Below are 17,268 nucleotides of genomic sequence, written 5' to 3'. Positions count from 1 at the left end.
AGGTAGAAAGCTGTAAGGAGGAGAGAAATCAGGGTCATTTGTAGAGATGTGGATGGACCTAGAGACTGTCATACAGAGTGAAATAAGTTAAAAAGAGAAAAACAAATACCAAACTACTGTTGTTAAGTCACCCAGTCGTGTCCAACTCTTTGTGACCCCATGGACTGTAGTACACCAGGCCTCCCTGTCCTTCACCATCTCCTGGAGTTTGCCCAAGTTCATGTTCATTGCATCAATGATGCTGTCGAGCCATCTGATCCTCTGACACCCGCTTCTCCTTCTGCCCTCAGTCTTTCCCAACATCAGGGACTTTTCCAATGAGTTCTCTGGTCACACCAGATAACCAAAATACTGGAGCTTCAGCTTCAGCATCAGTCCTTCCAGTGAATATTCAGGGTTGATTTCCCTTAAGATTGACTGGTTTGATATCCTTGCTGTCCAACAGACTTTCAGGAGTCTTCTCCAGCACCAGAGTTTGAAGGCATCAATTCTTTGGGGTTCTGCCTTCTTTACCGTCCAGTCTCACAACCATATGGGACCACTGCCAAGACTGCAGCTTTGACGATATGGACCTTATTGGCAGAGTAATGCCTCTGCTTTTCAGCACATTGTCTAGGTTTGTCATCACTTTTCTGTCAAGAAGCACTCACCTTCTGATTTCATGGCTGAAGTCATGGATGGAGTCGTCACCATCCACAGTGATTTTGGAACCCAAGAGGACGAAATCTGTCACAACTTCCACCTCTTCCCCTTCCATTTGCCATGCAGCAATGATCTCGGGTTTTTTAATACTTAGTCTTAAGCCGGCTCTTTTTACTCTCCTCTTCCACAATATCATATATTAATGAATATATGTGGAATTGGGACACAGACGTAGAGCATAAACAAATGCATACCAAGGGGGAAACTGGGGGTTGTGATGCATTGGGAGATTGGGATTGACACATATACACTATTGATCAGTTCAGTTCAGCCGCTCAGTCATGTCTGACTCTTGCCGACCCCATGGACTGCAGCATCCCAGGCCTCCCAGTCCATCAACTCAAACTCATGTCCATTGAATTGGTGATGCCATCCAACCATCTCATCCTCTATCATCCTCTTCTTCTACTGCCCTCAATCTTTACCAGCATCAGGGTCTTTTCAAATGAGTCAGTTCTTCACATCAGGTGGCCAAAGTATTGGAGTTTCAGCTTCAGCATCAGTCCTTCCAATGAATATTTCAGGACTGATTTCCTTTAGGATGGACTGGTTGGATGTCCTTGCAATCCAAGGGACTCTCAAGAGTCTTCTCCAACACCACAGTTCAAAAGCATCAGTTCTTTGGCCCCCAGCTTTCTTTATAGTCCAACTCTCACATCCATACATGACTACTGGAGAAACCATAGCCTTGACTAGATGGACCTTTGTTGGCAAAGTAATGTCTCTGCTTTTTAATATGCTATCTAGATTAATCATGGCTTTTCTTCCAAGGAGTAAGTAACTTTTAATTTCATGGCTGCAGTCACCATCTGCAGTGATTTTGAAGCCCCCAAATACAAAGTCTGTCACTGTTTCCACTGTTTCCCCAACTATTTGCCATGAAGTGATGGAACCAGATGCGATGATCTTAGCTTTCTGAATGTTGAGTTTTAAGCCAGCCTTTTCACTCTCCTCTTTCACTTTCATCGAAAGGCTCTTTAGTCCTTCTTCACTTTCTGCCATAACGGTGGTATCATCTGCATATCTGAGGTTATTGATATTTCTCCTAGCAATCTTGATTCCAGCTTGTGCTTCATCCAGCCCACGTTTTCTCCTGATGTACTCTGCATATAAGTTAAACAAGCAGGGTGACAATATACAGCCTTGATGTACTCCTTTCCCGATTTGGAACCAGTCTGTCCTTCCATGTCCAGTTCTAACTGTTGCTTCCTGACCTGCATACAGATTTCTCAGGAGGCAGGTCAGGTGGTCTGGTATTCCCATCTCTTTCAAAATTTTCCACAGTTTGTTATGATCCACACAGTCAAAGGCTTTGGCATGGTCAATAAATCAGATGTTTTTCTGGAACTCTCTTGCTTTTTCAATGATCCAACTCTGTGTTGTCAATTTGATCTCTGGTTCTTCTGCCTTTTCTAAATCCAGCTTGAACATCTGGAAGTTCACAGTTCACATACTGTTGAAGCCTGACTTGGAGAATTTTGAGCATTATTTTACTAGTGTGTGAGATGAGTGCAATTGTGTGGTAGTTTGAGCATTCTTTGGCATTGCCTTTCTTTGAGACTGGAATGAAAACTGACATTTTCCAGTCCTGTGGCCACTGCTGAGTTTTCCAGATTTGCTGACATATTGAGTGCAGCACTTTCACAGCATCATCTTTTAGAACCTGAAATAGCTCAACTGGAATTCCATCACCTCCACTAATTTGGTTCGTAGTGATGCTTCCTAAGGCACACTTGACTTCACATTCCAGGATGTCTGGTTCTAGGTGAGTGATCACACCATCATGATTATCTGGGTTGTGAAGATCTTTTTTGTATAGTTCTTCTGTGTATTCTTGCCACCTCTTGTTAATATCTTCTGTTTCTGTTAAGTCCATACCATTTCTGTCCTTTATTGAGCCCATCTTTGCATGAAATGTTCGCTTAGTATCTCTAATTATCTTGAAGAGAACTCTGGTCTTTCCCATTCTATTGTTTGCATCTATTTCTTTGCATTGATCACTGAGAAAGGCTTTCTTATCTCTCCTCACTATTCTTCAGAACTCTGCATTCAAACGGGTATATCTTTCCTTTTCTCCTTTTCTCTTCTTTTCACAGCTATTTGTAAGGCCTCCTCAGACAATCATTTTGCCTTTTTGCACTTCTGTTTTGGGGGATGGTCTTGATCCCTGGCTCCCATACAATGTCATGAACCTGCTGTTTATAAAATAGGTAATGAGCACAGGAAACTACTCAATGCTCTATGATGACCTAATGGGAAGGAAATCCAAAAAAGGAAGGATATATGTATATGTATATGTATACATATAGCTGATTCACTTTGGAATACAGTAGAAACTAACACAACATTGTAAACCAACTGTACTTCAATAAAGCAATTTTTAAAAATAAGAAATAAATAAAAATTTTTAATGGTAGATGATAGATTAACAAAGAACTATAGGCTTCAGGATATCTGGTGAGTTAACACTAAAAGCTTCCTAGCGGTCCTGTTTTAGATGCTGAAGGATGCCACAGAAAAGCATAAGAAAGACGCATGAAGATACTTTGAGGGTGGGGTCAGGATGGGAGAAGACAGTTCAGATTCAATCCTGCTCAAAGGCATATCAATGAAATATAGTTATCTTGGCCAAAAGTTTTACTTTATCATAATTTATTTCTCTATTGTTTCATTGATACTGAGTAAAGTTGTATGTGTACTGAATTATTTTTTGGAATTAAATAAATAGAAAGGCAATGAAAAACATAAGATTTCACCAAAAGTGTTGAATTTCAGGGAAAGAAAACTTATCAACTTAGGGCTTATGGAGGGGTTGGAGCTTTGAATGGAAACCTTGCAGATAAAAAAGTGCTATGTTCTGCCCAGAGTGACTGTCAAGTGAGTGACTTGGGTGATGCCAAGAACTCTGCTTTTCTATTACATGAGAGTTGGAATTTGAGGGGGAATGTGGCTCATTCAAGGTAACACAAGAAAATTTAGCCTCTCCAACATCTCGCCTTCTTTAAAGCACTGGTTTTCTCTAGTTCGTCTGCGTGGAGAATGCAAGGGTTTTTAGTCTTCCTTCTCATTATTTTAGCAAGAATTTATGAAATATAAAATACGTGTTATATGACACAGCAACTTTGTATTTCCTGAGCATTTTTACGTGCTACTCATGATTTTACTCAAAATACATTGCATTTTAAAGTCATAATAACTTGCAATCATCCAATGCTATTTTCTGTATAGCAATAATGAGAATTATTATAGTCATGGATATGGTTAATAGATTAAAACACTTTAAAGTTCCATTTAACTTTATTTTTCCACAAGTGAAACATGTATACTGAATCATGTACTAAGTAACAACACATCTGTTATTTCTAATTTTTTGAGGTTATAATAAGAAAACATCACAGTCATCCAAGTCTATGCCCCAGCCAATAATGCTGAAGAAGCTGAAGTTGAATGGTTCTGTGAAGACTTACAAGACCTTCTAGAACTAACCAAAAAAAAAAAAAAAAGATGTCCTTTACATCATAGGGGATTGGGATGCAAAAATAGGAATTCAAGAGCTACCTGGAGTAATAGGCAAGTCTGGTTTTAGAGTACAAAATACAGCAGGGCAAAAGCTAAGAGAGTTTTATGAAGAGAACACACTGGTCATAGCAAACACCCTATTCCAACAACACAAGAGACAGCTCTACATATGGACATCACCAGATGGTTAACACTGAAATTAACTGATTATATTCTTTTCAGCCAAAGATGGAGAAGCTCTATTCAGTGAGCAAAAACAACACCAGGAGCTGACTATGGCTCAGATCATGAACTCCTTATTGCAAAATTCAGGCTTAAACTGAAGAAAGTAGGGAAAACCACTAGGCAATTCAGGTATGATCTAAATCAGATCCCTTATGATTATACAGCAGAGGTGACAAATAGATTCAAGGGATTAGATCTGATAAACAGACAGCCTGAAGAACTATAGACAGAGGTTTGTAACACTGTACAGGAGGCAGTGACCAATATCATCCCAAAGAAAAAGAAATGCAAAAAGGCAAAATGAGGAGGCCTTACAATAGCCAAGAAAAGGACAGAAGTGAAAGGCAAATGAGAAAGGGAAAGATATACCCATTTGAATGCAAGTTCCAAAGAATAGCAAGGAGAGATAATAAAGCCTTCTTACATAAGCAATGCAAAGAAATAGAGGAAAACAACAGAATGGTAGAATGGGAAAAACTAGATTTATTCAAGAAAATTAGAGATACCAAGGGAACATTTCATGCAAGGAAGGGCACAATAAAAGACAGAAATAGCAAGGACCTAACAGAAGCAGAAGAGATTAAGAAGAGGTGGCAAGAATACACAAAAGAACTATACAAAAAGGTCTTAATGACAGGGATAAGTATGATGGTGAGGTCACTCACTTAAAGCCAGACATGCTGGAGTGTGAAGTTAAGTGGGCCTTAGGAAGCATTACTACAAACAAAGCTAGTAAAGGTGATGGAATTCTAACTGAGCTATTTCAAATCCTAAATGATGATCCTGTGAAACTGCTATACTCAATATGCCAGTAAATTTAGAAAACTCAGCAGCGGCCACAGGACTGGAAAAGGTTAATTTTCATTCCAATCCCAAAGAAGGGCAATGCCAAAGAATGTTCAAACTACCACACAGTTGCACTCATTTCACATTCTACCAAGATAATACTCAGAATCCTTCAAGCTAAAATCCTTCAAGCTAGGCTTCAACAGTACATGAACCAAGCAAACTGAGAACTTCCAGATGTACAAGCTGGATTTAGAAAAGACAGAGGAACCAGAGATCAGTTTTCCAACGTCCATCAGATCATAGAAAAAGCAACAGAATTCCAGAGAAACATCTACTTCTTCTTCACTGACTACGCCAAAGCCTTTGACTATGTGGATCAAACAAATTGTGGAAAATTCTTCAAAAGACTGGAATACCAAACCACCTGACCTGCCTCCTGAGAGACAGAAATCTCCTGCCTCCAGAAATCTGTATGCAGGTTAGGGAGCAACAGTTATAACTAGACATGGAACAATGAACTGGTTCTGAATTGGAAAAGGAGTATACCAAGGTTGTATATTGTCACCCTGCTTATTTAATTTATATGCAGAGTACATGATGTGACATGCCAGGCTGGATGAAGCACAAAGTGGAATCAAGATTGCTGAAAGAAATATCAATAACCTCAGGTATGCAGATGACACCACCCTTATGGCAGAAAGCAAAGAAGAACTAAAGAGCCTCTTGATGAAGGTGAAAGAGGAGAGTGAACAAAAATGGCTTAAAACTCAACATTCAAAAAAATATTTCATGGCATCTGGTCCCATCACTTCATGGCAAACAGATGGGGAAGCAATGGAATCAGTGAAAGACATTATTTTCTTGGGCTCCAGAATCACTGTGGATGGTGACTGCAGCCATGATATTAAAAGACACTTGCTCTTTGGGAGAAAAGCTATGATAAACCTAGATAGTACTTTGCCAACAAAGTTCTGTATAGTCAAGCTATGGTTTTTCCAGTAGTCATGTATGGATGTGAGAGCTGGACCATAAAGAAGATTGAGCATTGAAAAATTGATGTCTTTGAACTGTGGTGTTGGAGAAGGTTCTTGAGAGTCCTTTGGACTACAAGGAGATCAAACGAGTCAATCCTAAAGGAAATCAACCCTGAATACTCATTGGAAGGACTGATGCTGAAGCTGAAGCTTCAATACTTTGGCCACCTGATGGGAAGAGCCAACTCATTGGAAAAGACCCTGATGCTGGGAAAGACTGAAGGCATGAAAAGAGATGAGGACAACAGTAGACAAGATGGTTGGATGGCATCACCAACTCAATGGACATGGGTTTGAGCAAACTCCGGGAGATGGTGAAGGACGGGGAAACCTGGCATGCTGCCGTTCATGGGGTTGCAAAGAGTCGGACATGACTGAGTGACTGAACAACAACAACTCTTTCTCCAAATGTATGTGTGAGCTGAGATCTCACTATTTTAAGAGACCTAATATGACCCAGAGACATCCCCTCTATCACCCCTTTAAGACACATTTCCTCCAGTTTTAGAGACAAAAAAAAATAAACAGAGGGGAGGAAAGCAGTGACTTTTATAATTAGCCCTGTTGTTATTTTCTCATTGTTGATCATCACTTGTTTACTCATTGGCAATGAACAACCCAAACCCAGACACTGACCTTAGGGTAGCAGTCATACAAGCATTGACTCTAGAGGAGGCATGTGGGAATTCGTCAGAAGATCTTGCTGATTCTTCTCACTGCACAGTTCCCTGACCTAGAAGGCTTGACTCCGTTCACACTCTTATATCCCACCTCTTCTCCAAACCCAGCAGCACCCTCTCTGCTCTAGTTGCAGAGAAACCTAACAACTTCCTTGCATGTGACAAATGGGCGCTAAGTCACTTGAGTCGTGTCTAACTCTTTGCAACTCTATGGACTGTGTAGCCTGCCAGCTACAGGGATTCTCTGGCAAGAACACTGGAGTGGGTTGCCATTTTCTTTTGTTTTCTTTTTTTTTTTTTTTTAATAGTAGATTTAACTTGTCCAATACTTCCTATGATATTGATATTTGGGTTTTGTTTTTTACTTTATTTGGGGGGTTCAGGATTGGGAACATGTGTTCACCCGTCATGGATTCATGTTGATGTATGCCATTTTCCTCTCCAGGGAATCTTCCTAACCTGCATCTCTTATGTCTCCTGCATTGACAGGCAGGTTCTTTACCACTAGTGCCACCTGGGTGTGTCCAAAGCCAGGTCTCTACCAAGATGACCAGTTGACTTCTCCCCAGAAATTCACATACCTTGCCATACCAAATAGGAATTAAACAGCCTGCTGTTTTTCTACCACCTCACCTTCTACCCTGTCAGCTTTTCCAGTTTTTCTCTTTCTGGTCCAGAGAGGCATAGGAGAAAGATCAGAAAGTCTACTGCTAAAGCAGAGGTCCAGCAAGGAAACAGTATCTGCCTCTTCTGCTTGCAGACATCCTCTACTTATTTTAAGTGCTGCTCTTAGGACCCCATTCATCTGGATTCTACAAAAACAAAGTAACCCTTCCCTCCCCACAAAAAGAAAAGGAAATGGTGTCCCACCATGAACACTAAATTCTCAATATGGCCAAAAAACCTTTCCCATTGGTTTAAGCCCTCAATTTTTTATATAACCAAGGAAGGAGCAGTGATAACTAACAGTTGTATCGTAGGTCTGCTCTCTTACTAAGTCTTGCAAAGGGTGCCTGATGCCATTAATGGTAGAGATTATCAAATGGGTATTTATGTTCTGGAAAACAATATGAAAGCTCCTCAAAAAGCCAAAAATAGAACTACCATTTGATTCAGCAATATCACTTCTGGGTATAAGCTTAAAGGAAATGAAAGTAGAATATGAAGAGATATATACAATCCTATGCTTACTGCAGCATTATTAAGAATAGCCAAGAAATGGAAATAATCTAAGAGTCCATCAACAGATAAATGGATAAAGATGTTATATGTGTGTGTGTATCTGTGTGTATGTATAAAATGGAATATTATTCATCCACAAGAAAAAGGAAAACCTGCCTGCCATTTTCAAAAATAAGGATGGATCTTGAGCACCTTATAGTCTTTCTCTTCTAAGTGAAATAAGTCAAACAGAGAATAACAAATACTGTGTGATGTCACTTTTATATGAAATCTATAAAAGCCAAACTCTTAAAAACAGAGAGTAAAATGATGGTTACAAGAAATGGGGGGTAGGGGGATAGGACAAATGTTGTTTAAGGGTAAAAACTTTCAAATAGTAGTAAATAAATCCAAGAGATCTAAAGCATAGTAGAGTGAATATGAACAACAACATTGTATTATAATCATTACACTTCCTAAGAGACTAGAATTTAATTAATTATACTGACCACTAAAATAGAAATAATATTTATGTAACATAATAGAAGTGCTAATAATCATTAAAATGACAACACTATTATGATAATAAATATACCAAATTAACATGTTCTATACCTTAAATTTATATGTTATATGTCAATTTAAAAAAATAAACAACACACTCATAGACACAGAGAACAGACTGGTGGTTACCAGAGAAGGAGGTAAGGGGTGGGTGAAGTAGGTGAAGACTTGAGGGTCAAAAGGTAGAAACTTCCAGTTATAAAATAAATAAGTTCTGGGGATGTAATGTACAGCATGGCAACTATTATTAATAATACTATATTGTATACTTGACAGTCAAAGACAGTATGCGTGGTGAGGGATATTAACTAGATTTACTATGGTGATAATTTTGCAATATATACAAATATCAGATCACTGCTGTACACCTGAAACTGATATAATGTTATGTCAATTACTTCTCAATAAAATGAAAAGCAAGATTGGTTCTTTGGAAACATAAAGTAGATAAACTTCTGTCAAGTTTACTCAAGAAAAAAGAGAGGAGCACCAAAGAAACAATCTTAAGAATTAAACAGTATATCAAACATATTGAGAGGATAATATAAATGACATTATGTCAATAAATTTGAAAACTTAGATAACTAAACTCCCATTAAAATGCAATTAACCAAAAGTGACTCAAGAAGAAATAAGAATCTAAAAAGCATTTTTTAGAGTTGGAGAGCTGAGACTAAACCTCAGCCAGCTTTATATTTAAGTTAGAACTTTCAATAAAGTAAAAATGTCAGTCCTCCCCAGGTTGAACAATAGATTTAACTTAATTCCACAATAAATCTCACTAATAATTTTTACAAAACTCAGCAAGCTAATTCTAATATTTTATGGAAAGTGGTACATGAAAATCACTCAGTCATGTCTGACACTTTGCAACCCCCATAGGCTATACAGTCCATGGAATTCTCCAGGTCAGAATGCTGGAGATGGTAGTCTTTCTCTTCTCCAGGGGATCTTCCCACTAGGGAAAGTAGCCAGGTCTCCCACATTGCAGGCAGTTTCTTTACCAGCTGAGCTACCGGGGAAGCCCACACCATAATCAAGTGGGATTTATTCCAGAGATGCACGGATAATTCAACATCCACAAATCAATCAATGTAATATACCACACTAACAAACTGAAGAATAAAAATCATATGATCATCTCATAGATGCATAAAAATCATTTGATAAACTTAACATCCACTCATGATTTTTAAAAAAATCTCTCAGCAAAGTAGGTATACAGGGGAAATGCCTCAACATAAAAAGGCCATATATGGTGAGCCACAGCTGACATCATACTTAATGGTGAAAAACTGAAAGTTTTCCTCTAAATTCAGGAACAAGGCAAGGATACTCACTCTCACCAATTTTATTCAAAATAGTGTTGAAACTCCTAGCCAGAGCAACCAGGCAACAACAGATAAATTTTGCTAAATACTAACCAGATACATAAATAAATAAAGGTTATCCAAATTGAACAAAAGAAACTACCTCTATTTGTAGATGACATGATATTTTATATAGAAAAACCTAAAACTCCACAAAAAAACCTGTTAGGACACATAAACGAATTCCATAAACTTGCAGGACACAAAATCAATATATAAAAAATGTATAGCATCTCTGTACATTTATAATAAACTAGCAGAAAAAGAAATTAAGAAAACAATCCCATTTACAATTACATGAAAAAGAATAAAACACCTAAGAATAACTTTAACCAAGAGGCTAAAAACAAACTGTACAATGAAAGCTATAAGACGTTGATGAAAGAAAATGAAGACAAAAATGAATGGAAAGATAGTCCATAATCACAGAAATAAAAATTAATATTGTTGAAGTATTCACACTACCCAACACAATCTATACCTATATTGATTTTAACCTCTATTACAATGTCAATGGCATTTTTCACAGAAACAGAAGAAAAAAGTGCTAAAATTTGTATGGAACCATAAAAGACCCTGCATAGCTAAAGCTATCTTGAGAAAGAAAAACAAAGTCAAAGACATCACATTCCTGATTATGAACTATATTACAAAGCAATAGTAATCAAAACAGTATGATATTAGCATGAAAACAAGAATACAGAGATTAATGGCACTGAATAGAGAGCACAGAAATAAACCCACACATATGTAGTCTATCAATCTACAACAAGACAAGAATATATAGTATGAAAAGGACAGTCTCTTCAACTGGAAAAACTGGACAGCCACATGCAAAGGAATGAAACTGGATCTTACACCATACACAAAAAATAAACTCAAAATGGATTAAAGATTTGAAAAAATCTTTAAAAAGATCATAAAATTTATAAAACCTGAAACCATAAAACTCATAGAAGAGAACATATGAACAAACCTCCTTGACACTGGTCTTGGCAATGATTTTGCTGACATAACACCAAAAGCACAAATGACTAGCAAATATCAATAAGTGGAACTACATCAAACTGAAACGTTTGCTCAGCCAAAGAAACAAACAACAACAACAACACCACCATAAGGAGGCAACCAAAGTAATAGGAAAAAATATCTGCAAGCCATATATTTGATAAGATGTTAACATTCAAAATATATAAATAACTCACACAACTCAATAACAGAAATCAAACAAATCAATTTTAAAGTGGGCCAAGGACTTGAATAGACGTTTTTCCCAAAGAAGACATCCAAATGACCAATGTTCAACATCACTAATCATCAAGGAAATGAAACTCAAAACCACAATCAGATATCCCCTCATGCTTATCAGAATGGTTATCATTTAAAAGATGACAAATAATAAATGTTGGAGAAAAGGGAACACTTGTGCACTATTGGTGGGAATGTAAATTGGTTTACCCATTATGGAAAACAGTATGGAGGTACCTCAAAAAATTAAAAACATAATTACCATATGATCCAGAAATTCCACTTCTGGGTATATACCCAAAAGAAACTAAAATAAGATATCAAAAATATATGCACTCTCATATTTATTGCAGCATTATTCACAGTAGCCAAGATATGGAAATAATCTAAAACTAAACTTCCAGCTATAAGATGAATAAATTTTGGGAATCTAATATGCAGCATAGTGACTGTACTTAATAACACTCTACCATATATTGAAAAGTGCTAAGAGAATAAATCTTAAATATTCTCACCATAAGACAAACCAAAAAATTGTAATTATGACAGGTGAAGGATGTGTCACCTAACATGATGTGGTTGAAAAAAAAGATACATGTATACATATAACTGAATCACTTTGCTGTACACCTGAAACTATCACAACGTTGATAATCAACTATACTTCAATATAAAATATAACATTTTTTTAAAGTTTTTAAAATTATAAACAGTAAGTTACCTGTTTAAGTTACATGGAATGATTTTTTTAAAAACACACGGTGAAACAAATTGCAATATATACGTGTATCAAACCATCACTTTGTACACTTTAAACTTACACATTATATGTCAATTATATCTCAATAAAGCTGGGGGGGGGGTGCCTTTCTTATTCTCTCCAGTCTCTATCAGCCTAATATGTGTTCTTTTTAGACTTTAAATAATTGCTTTAATTTGGAAGTTTCAAATACTCCCCTATGTCTCTTACCGCTTACCTTTCTAGCTAACAGGGAAACATGCAATTAGTGAGTCTGGAATTTGGCTTCAGGGTAAGCTTCAGAGAGTACAGGGCATTGACCCAGCTTCCCCTGGGTGCCAACCCAGCTCTTGGCTGTAGAAGAACAGATGGCCCTCTGATTGGGTCTGTTAGAGAATTTTCTCCTTCAGTGGTATTCTTCAGAAGTATTCAGAATCTCAGAGGAAATAAATGAAGATAGAGCAGGTTACTGGATCTGAGATCATGTGAGGAAGTTCTAATGAACTATATACCTGTTCAGAATATGAGCTTCTTTTGAGAAATTGGTCTTGTCCTTCCATATAGTGGCCTGTATTGCAGAATAACACCACTCTAGGTTAAGGGAGTCAAGAGGTAATCTTAATTTTGTAGCAATCCCAGTGTTTTTAAAGCTTGAACCATTCTAATAGCCAATTCTCACTTATAGCAAGAAGAAAAAGCTATCTGTTGTAGAGAGTCAGATTCTTGTGACATAGGTTCACTTATAGGAAGATTGTACCTACGATGTGTCTACCTGAATGGGAAAACCTGAACACAGGAACTGGATTTCCAGGAAAAACCAGGAGCATGGTAATATCTTCCAAAATATCTTGATATCCCCCTCTCTATTTTTCCTTCCTAGAAATTTCTATATGTGTTTCAATTTTGCTGACCATCTTCTCTTTTAGTTTAGTTAGAGAGCGTATTTAGAAGAATGAGGAAGGGTGAGGCCCTTTTCTGTGATTCCCTGTATCATATGATCTAGACAGTTGCTGCCTTCACCCACACAAAATGTGTAAGTTAGCACATGAGAGAAAAATATTATTCAGAAATGCTACACTCTTCTTGGTTGAGACGCTGAACTCCCCAAGTTGCATGGTCAAATCCATCTTATGCATGGAAGTAGAAAAGTGGGAGCAATTTTCAGGATAGCCCTGTTCACAAATAGATGAAATAACCAAGTTCCTGAAAAGAATAGAACAAATGTGTCATTTCACTTTGCTTGAGTAGATCCCAAGAAGACATCTGCTTTCAACAATATTTACAATTTTATCCAAGCAGGTTCCTCAAAAGTAAATTCTCCAACTGTTTATGCATCATCACCACTAGCTGAAATCACACAAAGGTGAACAGTGCCCTGCCTGTACAAGCACACAGGTAACCTAAACATGGGTCTAAGATGAATTTGAACTTTGTTAACAGGATCAGGTTTTTAACTATATTTGCTTTGAAGAAACAGCAGGATTTGAGGTAAGGCTGGAAGGTGAATGAGAGTCTGAACCAGTGGAATAAAAAAGGAGAACATCTGAAAGAAAACCATGTAGTCAAAGAGAGAAATATAAGACCTTTCTAGTACCAAAGGGGGTCAAAAAGGCTAAAATATAGGATAAGGACAGAGGAAGAACTCTGAATGTCAAGACAAGAGAAATTGATTTGATTCCACAAAGTACCTAGAATAGTCAAATTCATAGCATCAGAGAGTATACTGGTAGATGCCAGGGGCTGGAAGCAGGGTGGAGAATGAGGACTTAATTTTTTAATGGGAACACAGTTTCAGTTTAGGAAAGTGAACAATTCTGGAGATGGATAATGGTGAAAGTTGCACAACAATGTGAATGGATTTAGTACCACTGAAATATGGTATTTAGTACAGCTAAATATCATTAAAACAGCATTTTTATAATAAGAATTTTACCACATTAAAAAAAATTTTTTTTTAAGATAGGAAAAGTGATCTTTACTCTTGTGGACCAGACCTAGATATTGGGATGAGAATTAGAGGAAATACTATGGAAGTTATTTCTTGGTGCTTCTACTGGTTGTTAATGTCCTTATATCATATTTCCAAAGGGTAAGATGAAGATAAGTGTCCATGTCTGATATACTTCATAGAATTTCTTTCAGCATAAAGAGAGACAGGACATGAGAAACTGCTTTGTATTTTTAAAAATCTATTAAAATTTAATGTGATGTTTAACAAGTAAGAAGCCCTGGATTATTTTCAACAAAAATATTAGACAGGAGAAAAGGTTTAGAACAATTACCTCAAATATGTTGTACAATGGTTTTTTTTAAATGTTGTACAATGGATTTTAAGAATTTCTGAAATTTAGTGCATGTAATGAAAATTGAATAACATTAATGTTAGAATGAACCAGAAATATTATTTCTCCAGTAAGTCTCTGTGGAACAGGAGTAAGTTCAGTTCAGTTGCTCAGTCATGTCCGACTCTTTGCAACCCCATGAATCACAGCACACCAGGCCTCCTGTCCATCATCAACTCCCAGAGTCTACTCAAACTCATGTCCATTGAGTCGGTGATGCCATCTAACCATCTCATCCTCTGTCGTCCCCTTCTCCTCCTGCCCCCAATCCCTCCTAGCATCAGTCTTTCCAAGTGAGTCAGTTCTTCACATCAGGTGGCCAAAGTATTGGAGTTTCAGGGTAAGCTGAAGTTTTCAGCTTCAGCATCAGTCCCTCCAATGAACACCCAGGACTGTTCTCCTTCAGAATGGACTGATTGGATCTCCTTGCAGTCCAAGGGACTCTCAAGAGTCTTCTCCAACACCACAGTTCAAAAGCATCAATTCTCTGGGGCTCAGCTTTCTTCACAGTCCAACTCTCACATCCATACATGACCACAGGAAAAACCATAGCCTTCACTAGACGGACCTTTGTTGGCAAAGTAATCTCTGCTTTTCAATATGCTATCTAGGTTGGTCATAACTTTCCTTCCAAGGAGTAAGCACCTTTTAATTTCATGGCTGCAATCACCATCTGCGGTGATTTTGGAGCCCCCAAAAAATAAAGTCTGACACCATTTCCACTGTTTCCCCATCTATTTCCCGTGAAGTGATGGGACCAGATGCCATGATCTTCGTTTTCTGAATGTTGAGCTTGAAGCCAGCTTTTTCACTCTCCTCTTTCACGTTCATCAAGAGGCTTTTTAGTTCCTCTTCACTTTCTGCCATAAGGGTGGTGTCATCTGCATATCTGGGGTTATTGATATTTCTCCCGGCAATCTTGATTCCAGCTTGTGCTTCTTCCAGCTCAGTGTTTCTCATGATGTACTCTGCATATAAGTTAAATAAGCAGGGTGACAATATACAGCCTTGACATACTCCTTTTCCTATTTGGAACCAGTCTGTTGTTCCATGTCCAGTTCTAACTGTTGCTTCCTGACCTGCATACAAGTTTCTCAAGAGGCAGGCCAGGTGGTCTGGTATTCCCATCTCTTTCAGAATTTTCCACAATTTATTGTGATCCACACAGTCAAAGGCTTTGGCGTGGTCAATAAAGCAGAAATAGATGTTTTTCTGGAACTCTCGTCCTTTTTCCATAGAATTCTCTAAAGTCTGTGAAGATTGTGACCTAAATTTGTGATCTATCAAGAAAAGATTACTCTTACTGAGACATAGTGAGGGCAGCTTTGAGATATGTAAGCACAAGTTCAGACAACCCAGGGAGGGATGTTTAAGAAGAGAAGACGATGCTGTAGAGAATGGGAACAATCATAGGCAATATCACCCACTTTCTATTTTATTCCAAGGAAACAGCCTCCACAAATATCCATGAGGAACCACAGCACCATCACCGAGTTCATCCTCACTGGGCTGTCAGACGACCCCCACATCCAGGCTCTACTCTTTGTGCTCTTCCTGGTGATTTACCTCCTGACCGTGATGGGGAACCTGACGATGCTGCTGCTGATCAGGGCTGACTCCCACCTCCATACGCCCATGTACTTCTTCTTGAGTAATCTATCATTTGTGGACCTCTGCTTCTCTTGTGTCACTCTGCCCAAGCTCCTGAAGGACCTCCTGTCTGAGAAGAAAACCATCTCTGTCGAGGGCTGCCTGACTCAGGTCTTCTTTGTGTTTTTCTCTTCAGGAACTGAAGCCTGTCTACTCTCAGTGATGGCCTATGACCGCTATGCTGCAATCTGCCACCCCCTGCACTATGGCCAGGTGATAAGCACCCAGCTCTGTGTGAGGCTAGTGTTGATCTCATGGGGCCTGGCCTGTCTCAATGCATTTGTCATTGTGCTCCTGGCTATTAGCCTGGATTTCTGTGATGCCCAAACCATCCACCACTACACCTGTGAGCTGCCTGCCCTCTTCCCCCTGTCTTGTTCTGATATCTCTGTTGTTACCAATATCCTACTCTGCTCCAGCCTATTGCATGGGCTTGGGACCTTCATCCCAATCTTCTTCTCTTATGCCCGCATTATCTCCACCATCCTGAGCATCAGCTCCACCACAGGCAGAAGCAAGGCTTTCTCCACCTGTTCCTCCCACCTCATCGCAGTGATCTTGTTCTTTGGCTCGGGTTTTCTTTGTTATCTCATGCCTCCGTCTGGCTCCTCTTTGGATTTGCTTCTCTCTGTACAGTACAGTGCAGTCACACCCATGCTGAATCCCCTCATCTACAGCCTAAAGAACAAGGAGGTGAAGGCAGCTGTGAAGAGGACATTAGGGAAACATCTATAATGTTCAGGTAGTGAACAAAGACAACTCTAAGCAAAATCACAAAGATTGTATTCCATTGCATTTGCTCTTTTGCCCTCATCTCCTCTAATCACATGATGTCAGTAATTCTGAAGAAAGATTCCAGAGCTCACCCAAACACCTAATCCTGTTAGTCCAAGGACGTGGCTCTTGATTTTGGTTCCCTATTTGGCAAGTCTATGCTGTTGGCTGAAAGTGAGTGTGAAAACCATCTTCCACAAAGTAGATAAATAAGACAAACAAAATTAAAATGAGGTTAAAAAAAAAGATACAATAATCTTCACAGGAGTTTCAGCATCTGGCTATAAGGAGCTGCACAGAGAACTAAAAGCAAAGGAGGTATTTGTTAAACAGAAGTTAACCTTTTCAAATCCCAACTACTTATAAATTCTTGAAGTAAAGCTCTTGAAAAGCAAAATCCTTTGTTAACAAAAAAGTCAACAGTCTACATAGACTATCATGAACATAAGAACACTATATACTAAAGTTAAA

The 17,268-nt window shown here is 38.3% G+C and overlaps 1 protein-coding gene across 1 annotated transcript; it reads left to right on the top strand.

Annotated features, from left to right (window-relative positions):
* The first annotated feature begins 15,840 nt into the window (after positions 1–15,840).
* Positions 15,841–16,758, top strand: LOC128048344 (olfactory receptor 8S1-like). The gene has a single exon (XM_052640720.1). It carries the CDS (start codon positions 15,841–15,843, stop codon positions 16,756–16,758), a length of 918 nt encoding a protein of 305 aa, XP_052496680.1.
* Positions 16,759–17,268: the final 510 nt, after the last annotated feature.

This window comes from Budorcas taxicolor, chromosome 5 (assembly GCF_023091745.1).
Source record: "Budorcas taxicolor isolate Tak-1 chromosome 5, Takin1.1, whole genome shotgun sequence".
NCBI lineage: Eukaryota > Metazoa > Chordata > Mammalia > Artiodactyla > Bovidae > Budorcas > Budorcas taxicolor.
The sequence above is the reverse complement of the archived record's forward strand: the minus strand, read 5'-3'. Positions and strand labels throughout refer to the sequence as shown.

Bases quoted from the DNA above. Each gene is read 5' to 3' on its own strand.
- LOC128048344 (XM_052640720.1), top strand. From the start codon at position 15,841: ATGAGGAACCACAGCACCATCACCGAGTTCATCCTCACTGGGCTGTCA.